At 34.7% G+C, this 8724-nt stretch overlaps 1 protein-coding gene across 1 annotated transcript; it reads right to left on the bottom strand.

The window, feature by feature from the left end:
- Positions 1 to 1839: 1839 nt before the first annotated feature.
- LOC125860302 (lipid droplet phospholipase 1-like) lies at positions 1840 to 7054 on the bottom strand. The gene is made up of 9 exons (XM_049540230.1): positions 6779 to 7054; positions 5969 to 6036; positions 5353 to 5423; positions 4994 to 5236; positions 3311 to 3471; positions 3137 to 3192; positions 2989 to 3041; positions 2796 to 2916; positions 1840 to 2051 (listed from the first exon to the last, which is right to left on the bottom strand). Exons 1-9 carry the CDS (start codon positions 6916 to 6918, stop codon positions 1888 to 1890), a joined length of 1077 nt encoding a protein of 358 aa, XP_049396187.1. The 5' UTR covers positions 6919 to 7054; the 3' UTR covers positions 1840 to 1887.
- Positions 7055 to 8724: the final 1670 nt, after the last annotated feature.

The raw sequence follows: 8724 nt of genomic DNA, 5'->3' as shown, positions 1-8724 counted from the left end.
TCGAGCAATACAACAGATCCAACGCTCACTTTTTCTCTTACACAATATCATGCCAAATGACCCCTTTTTTTTCCTTCCGATTTGACCTTTGTATACTCTGATCATCATTCAGTTACAGAATTTTTTAAGTAAATGACACCGTCAACCCCTGATAAGCAACACTGATGACCTAAGATCAGTCTTACTTACGAACACCAGATTCAGTCCACCAACCACCTCTTTGTTCCAAACTGAGCCACCAACTAATACTATATTAGCATAACTGGTTTTAAACTTCCAAAAAAATGAACCATGGGATAGCTTGCAGAAGAAAATTCATTACCATGCCACAAGGGTGTCAAAATTTTACACAAGCTCTTCCCACGATGACCACTCTCCAGGTCAATAAATTACCAATACAAACCAAATCACTTGGCAATCTGTGCACAAGTGCCCTTGATGCTGTATAGTACCTAATAGGCATAAACGTAGCTCACTTATGAAGATCTAGGCATGAAATTTCATCACTTTGTTCCAACCACCATCACTCTCCAAGCCTATAAAGTACCCTATCAGTTATAGAGCTAACTTGCCAAAGTACAAACATATTTACTCAGAAATTTGTGCACATGTGCCATTGATGCTATGTAGTCTCAAAAATATGTAGAAGTGGCCAAATACTAAAGATCAACACATTTTCAGGTGATACAACGCAACTCTGATCATCACATACACTACAGCTCTCATCAAAAACATTATGTGGTGGACAAAAGTGCTTCCTACCAAGATAAGAACAATTAACACTTTATTATATGGGTTGGAAAACTTTGCAACATTTTGGCAGTAACCTGATATTTACAATCCTTTCGAGCAAACTAGGCACTATGTTGCAGGGCTCCTTACCCTTCGGGGTGGCCCAGTGGTTTGGGCTTGGGACTTCCATGTTGGAGGTCTCAAGTTCGAAACCCTTGCCAACGAAAGCAAGGGGTTTGCCTTCTGGGTCGATCATCACACCAGGCTTGCCTAGTGTGGATTACCTCTCTTGTGTGGTTTGTGAGCTATTGCACATGAGGGGTTTTTTTACCTTGTGCGCACCCAAAGGGTGCGGCTGCAAGTTTCCCTTGTCATATAAAAAAATGTTGCAGGGCTCCTTGTGTGTTTGGTTTTGTATATGTGATCACTGGAAGGATCCACCTGATTTGGGTTTGCACATATAGGACAAAAGCAACAATGGTACTTTATCCAACCTCAAAAATAGTGCACAAAAGGGCATTATTCAAGCACGTGATAGACAATCTAATCCAAGTAACTTCCATATTTTGAGCACCACACACACACCCTCTGCTCAAACCTGTATTATTTTTTTCCTTATAAAATCTATTTTATTTTATTTTTCTTTTTTAAAAATAAATAAATTTATAAGCATCTCAGAGAATAAAAGATGGAAGAATGCCTGTTTCAAGTGTAAATTTGTGGGTAAGCATATGCAGTCTCACAAATAAACCTAGAGAATATGCCTAGTCTACGCAGGACAACTAGTGAATGCTTTTGCTATCAATACTTAACAAGTAACACCCAGGAAAAAAATAGGAGTTGCTGTCAGATTTTTGTTGATAAAGTGAGCACGTGATTCAGATTCATCAACATAAATTAAATGTAACTGACTGTGATTCCAGGAGAACAAAAAACAACAACAACTATGCTTCAGTCCCAAACAAGTTGCAGTCGGCTATATGAACCCTCACTTCTTCATTTAAGCTCATTTCTTATCCCCATCATACAAAATAAAATAAAAGTCAAAATAACTTAAATATATAAGTACTTTATAATAGAAATTCTCTAACAAGTCCAAACCAAAACAAAATATATTTAAAAAGAAGGCTTTGTGCATTGATGAAATTGTTTGTATTAAGGCGAGAGAGAGATAGGCATAGAGAGAGAGATAATGCTAGGGGAGTACAGAAAGAGGGAGACCTGAATAACACTATGTGCAGCAAATCTGTTCCTGCTGCTGTGAAAGCTGACATCTATTTTCTCCCAGGATACCCGAGATAAACCAGTCACCAATTCCTCTGGATAAATGGTCAAAGCATTAGCACAATAATATTTTATTATAGGTCAACTGGTCAAATCAGTTTTAGTACTACAATATTAGGAAGCCAAGACAAAACAACCTTTTCTTCCTCTTCCTTCTTCGAGATAGGTATTGTATCAATATATTATCCACAGGCACTAAACTCTCATCAAAAGCTCTAAATTTCAGTTGCATTAAAAACAAATACAGTTGCAAATGAACAAGCACACCAACAAGGGTTGTGGTGGAGTGGTAAGTACTCCTTCATCCTTAACCAAGAGGTCTCGGGTTTGAGCCCCCTTGGGTACGGAGTCGTCTTTGTTAGGGAGCGCTTTACCCCCCAATGTGGGACTTTCCGGCGCGAATCCGGATTTAGTCGGGCTCCAATGTGGGTACCAGACACCGGGTGGAAAACCAAAAAAAAAAAAAAAACACATCAACAAAAGAGTCCTAGTAAGCACTTAGAACTTGATTTCTCAAAAAGATAGGAGGGTCAAAGACTACTCTGATTTACAAACTAAATTGCATAGTCCTTTAGGAACAGCAGATTTTTTGTTTGTATTGGTGTTAAGCCTTAGATAACAGAAAGAGCAATCACGCACACATTTGAGAACATATAGCATCATGAAAAGCTCAGTGAGCAGCATTAGAAAATGTATCTGAGACCTAGCTCAGGAGGAGGGGGCAGCAAGGGATGATTTCACTGGAAGTGAATTTCTCTCATAAGAAGAGAGTTACTGACCTTCTAGCTTGTCAAAATGATCACCTTCCTTCACAACAGACTCACCCTGCTCACCATCACACGCCTTGCAATGTTCTTGATACACAATGTGAGGATACTTCTTATTTAAGGAGTCCTCCCACTGCAAGCACAAATTGTTATGATATAATGTAGCACATACGATTTGATTGGTAACCACTAGCAAATTCTGTACCTTAGGCAGTTCATTATTACGTCTAATTGATGATGTTCCCCAACCTACAATATCTAAATAAAGTTTGTTAAGGAAAAATAGCCTTTGATCTTTTAGAAGTTCTGATAACAGAGGTCGATTGCCTGATTCAACAGTACAAACAGGATACGATCATAACCAACATTTGAGTATGCGACCCTTCGCTTGAATGAACTTAATGCAGACCTGTATGTGAAAGATTTGCAACAAATTAGCATCAACAAACTGTACTTTTACTGCAGATCCTCATAAAAGGTAGGATCATGTTGTCCAATGCATGCAGTAAGTAAATCTTATGACATACATAAAGCGTAATTCACCATCATCTTCCACCATCCGTCTTAGTAATGGAGGCTTTCCTTCATCTTCGTTAAGGAAAAGGTGTCGGCCCGTTTTCTTGAATATCCAATGAACACAGAGCCCAGCAGCTTTTTCAAAGGCAGTTACACCAAAAAGAAATGGCACCTGACAATTAGCTCAAAAATTAAATATTGCAAAAAACAACAATGACAAAGCAGATATTGTAGAGAGAAAAAGCAAAGCAGATATTGTAGAGAGAAAAAGCAAAGCAGATCTTTTAAGATCAGGAGGGAGAAAACTCACAATATTAATAATGCAAAAATAGACTTCAGAAAAAGAAGAATACTTGCTCATTCCTTAAGACCTAGACAACAGAAGAAGCATGGAAAAAGGTTTGCTTCTTGATCCTTCTGTTAGATAACTGAGCTATTCTCCTTTTCACAGTTCACAACATTAAATAGGGGATCAATATGTATTATTACTAGAGAGAATCCCTCCAGAATACTGACTATCAGCTAGGCAAGTAGATGATATAGTATGATACTATGATCCAAAATCATAATTAACTTGGTAGTTCTAGAAGCCACTGTAACACGCAGAAGAATGTAGTTTACAAGAAGTGCCGAGGTTAATCAAAGAGGTATCTTTCTTTTACATTTCAGTAACTTTGAGGTCTTCTTATCAAAAGAAGGATCAGAATCACACACAGGAAAACCCTGAAACAACTTCAAGGTTACTGAACAGTCAAAGCTACCATTAGATCTAAGGAGTTGTTAGCTATATGGATCAGAATAAGATAAGTTAAATATCATCCCGTGTTGGTAGATTCCCTTGGACAACTAATCAAGATGGAGGGACACAAACTGTCTGGAAATGAGGAATACTTCCTGTTATTTTCTGGTTCTTGCAACTGTAAAACTTTGTATCTTGCAGTAAGCTTTTCCAGGTCCTTCCTGCTGTAGAATAATTTTCCCAAAAATTAGATGCATCTTTCCATTGTTTTTCCCCTTGATGCAGTGCATTCGTTGCTTCTCTATTTTACCTTACCATCTCAGTGAATTTATTGATTATTCTTTTCAAGTTTTTTGTTGATTTTGTCTCGACACTTGCTACTTTACCAACTAAGGATGGAGATGATAGTAGAAGATGAGGAACCCATCATTTAAAAAGTTGGTGATAATATGTTCTTTTCATGATAGTTTTGAGATTCATGGAAAAACTTAAACTTATATACTGGGTGCTTTATGATTAGTTTTTTTTATGAGGGAGTGCTTTATGATTAAACTGTTATAGAATGTTTTACACCAAGCACTAGATTCAACTGGATAAATGATGGTCTACCGGGATATCCAAACAGTAATCAAATACAATGATGTGTGAAATAGTAGCACCACCCATAAATCCCTGATTATAATCCATTACAAAGTGATTGTAATTCCATGATATTGAGGCACTAAGTCACCCGTTATCACTAACTAAATTTCATTGTCGACTGTGTCGACTGTCTCAAAACACCAAGAGACAGAGCCCCTCTCATCCAAGAGTAAGCTTCACCAGCATAAAAAGACATAAGGCAAAGGCATAGATGCATAAATTAACCTTTCTTTCTCAGCAAGATATGATGAGGCCACTTTCTATCAAACAATAAAATACTCGAAAAATTATTGGTGACAAAATAAATTCATACCTGCTTGTTACCCCTGGAACCCAGATGAGGTGAGGCAACAGTGATGAAATTTATTGGTGCCAGGCCGACTATTGTCCCCTTTGACCCTTCTTCACTGGTATCATCCGAGAATTTCTGCACATTGTCCGTTCGTGGAGGTCTATATAATTTCCCAATTGCATATCTTGCCACTACTCCTCCAACCGAATGTGCAACAAAAGAAATTTTCTTCAAACCTGGCCTTCTTTTGACCACATCAAGAACCTAACAGCCATATCATTACCATCAGATATGATATACACATCATGTTTTGGAGAAAATATTAGGAAAAAGGAATGAGAAAAAACAAAAGAAAATCAAATCACATAGAAGCTATCAACCTCCTCAGCTAATCGCTCTCCCATTACATCCACACCATCCAACGATAGTTTAGCCATATTACGTTCACTGCCTGCCAAGAAAATTATGTTCATCGTTCATCAAAGAAGAAAATAATGTCCATCAAGACCATGCAAAATATGCTAGTGCTCAGCCATTATGAAGAAGGTAAAAACAGAGACATTGATACATATACTAATAAGTTCCACATGAGCAGGGAAGGTAAGAAAATCTCTTTTGACAGAATAAGTTCTCTACCTATTCAATACAAGAACGCTCAAATTAGAAAAGGGAGGACCAATGAAGTTGGGAATCACAATCAGAGCAGACTTGAATTTTAGTATGCAATGAATGTGGAATAGGAGATTACACAGCATAAGAGGCAGAGTGTGGGAGGCAAGAAAAAAAAGACTAGGTGACTGCCCACAGAAACAGAAGATAAGTAAGGGAAACCAACTTACTTTGTCAATCAGCATAGCAAGCAAGAACAAAAGAAAAGTTTTGATTTAGAGCAATAGCTACCAAATATTAGAAGGTGAGGATTAAAGGGTAGAATTATGTGACATACAGAAACAAAGTGCTGAAACACAACAGAAATGGCACTCAATATATACTTACAATGAACAAAAACTTTGTCGGGAAGATTCCGAACAAACTGCTCCGCACCAAACTTCCAGTCCGAAGCACTGTCGTAGTACAAGAACAGTAAACCCAGCAATAAATATAAATTTTTAAAACCAACACCAGAAAAGCACTAACTTATTTTGTAAGAATCCATCATTACTCCAGAAAAAACTTTTCTGTGGTGGTTATTTGACTTCAAACTGAATTAATAGACAGGAAACAGGATTGGCTAGTCAGCATTTTAGAGTGTGCTTGGGCTTTGATATGACGGAAAATGTATGAAGTCCTTTTGTGGTGTTTGGTCAGCAGGAGCATTTTCCATCAAAAGGAGAAAAATATCTTCCTCAACTATGAGCGAAATCATTTTCCTTCACAAGTATCTCATATATCGCTCCAACTAACAATTAACTATTATTATCAATCCTCAAAGACTACAATTTATTTAATCAAAATCTCAATGCAAAACACTATCCAAATCGTTGACAATATTATTAAACTTCAAATCATTTTGCTCATTGCCAGGCAAGGGAAATTCTTGTGATCTGGCTATCAATTGCTCACAATAAGTCCCAGAACTCCCCATAGAATGAAGCAATTGGAACAGCTCCAAATTTAGGACATTAATTTACAAACAGATAAGGAAATCTATAGCTTTACATGCTGATTGAAAGAAAAAGCAAAAAACAATCAACTTGAATCTTCATCGAACAGGACAAATGCCTAAAAACTTAATTTCTCAGCAAAAACAGGATGCAAAAGTTGAGAAAAATGATATTAACGCGCATTTCATAATCATAGAATTACCTTCCGAGAATACCGTGTACCATCATAACAAGATGATCGGCGGTAGAAGCATCAGACGGTTTAGAACTAAATACATCTTCTCCGCCGTTGAAGGTTTCCGACGAGGAAACTCCTCCGTTGTGTACTTTTCCGTTCTCCATTTCCTTTAAAACTTTATTGTAGCATTTGATACACAGTTGAATTGATCAGAATTGTGGAAATAATTAAAAGGTTAGTACAGTTAGGTCAGGTATTTAAAGATCTGGAGAGAGAGAAATGCTTGTGACGAAAGAGACTGAAAGATGAAGGAAGCTACTTTTAACAGGGGATAAAAAGTGTTTGCGACAAAAATAAAAAAGGTGTTGGCGAAGTTAAGAAATCTTTAAAGCTTAATTAAATAAGGCATTATTTTTATTTAAAGAATATTTAAGAAGACGACACATGTAAATAATACTAGAAGTTTAAGTTAATATTTAAGGCGCAATCAATCGTTAATGCTGGTTATTTTGAACCGATTAATTATTAGCTGATTTTTTATTCAAGGAATCGAATCAAAATCTATAAATATACATAAAAAAATAATTATTTATATATATATATATAAAAGGTAACTTTTTTATGAAAAGATTCCGGTGACTTAATGACATAAATATCATTTGATTCATATTCTTTTTATTTAAAAGATAATTATTAGAAATAACCTTAATTTAGGAGCAAAATTATTAGTTTATCATCAAATTATTGACAGTCTTAAAAACATATTTTTACTTGATTAACTGAACTTAAATGTATATCTGATCTTGCAACATGAATGAAATACACTACTAAATTCTTATCAAATTTAGAGGAGTTTTCAACACTTTTCTCTGACTTTTTATTAAAAGTTTCATGCTCCTACTACATGAGTTTAAGATCACTTGTTTTGTTATGTGACAGATTGTTAGTATATCTAAGTTTAACTAGTCAGTAGAATAATGATTTTAAGGCTATTTAATTCAAAAGTAAATTAATAATTTGTGCTAAATTGAAATTTTTTTAAATTGATAATGATGACAATGAATAGCATTTGATAGATTTCCATTTATGATTCATTATTTGGCTATAACTTATAAGCAATGTAATCATGTTTATTTACGGTTCATTCACACCGCCTACGAATCAGTTTGAGTTGGCGGTTTTGGTTGTGGTGGGATCCACGCGGTCTCAACCGAATCAGAAATGGAAATATTACTTTTTAATTTTATTATATTAATTTTTGAACTTCTAAATTAAATAAAAACAAATCAAATAAAAGTCATTTGATTTGATTCAAACACCGACATAAAATAATTATTTCAAATGAGTATTAAAAATAAATAGATTCTCGTTACTATTATAAGATGAATTGATCTAAACTTTATATTAGATTTCAATATCATTTTGAAGTTTTTGTATTATTTGAATTACATAATTATAAAGGTTCTTTCACTTTCACATGTTTCACATTAACAAAATAATATATAATTTTAAATAAAAGTAGACAGGTGTCTTTGGAAAGAAAACTAAAAATCGATAATGTATTACATTACACCATATCAAATGAGTGTTTGATAATTAAACTTTTAAAATGTGTGTGGACATGTTTTTTAAGAAATGAGCTTTAATAGTACCATAATGCATGTGACATAAGTAGATTAAAATCAACCTAATGATTAAATTTTAAAAAGATATAAAATGTGTATAATTTGATTTGATTTTTTCTTTTTGATTCTTTAGTTAAACAAAAATCAAATTACATATTGTCTTTTTCATTATTTGATTTCGGTTTGAACTATATGGGAAGTGTAGGTATTAAGGATTTTAAAAGCACGAGTAATTTTACATTATATAAATTCTTTTAGTATACGAACAATGAAACATGACTTCAATTCATTCAATTTATTTTTGTGAAAACTTATAATTTCCTACTCAAATAATATTTGTGTCTT

Source organism: Solanum stenotomum, chromosome 3, assembly GCF_019186545.1.
Source record: "Solanum stenotomum isolate F172 chromosome 3, ASM1918654v1, whole genome shotgun sequence".
Lineage (NCBI taxonomy): Eukaryota > Viridiplantae > Streptophyta > Magnoliopsida > Solanales > Solanaceae > Solanum > Solanum stenotomum.
The sequence above is the reverse complement of the archived record's forward strand: the minus strand, read 5'-3'. Positions and strand labels throughout refer to the sequence as shown.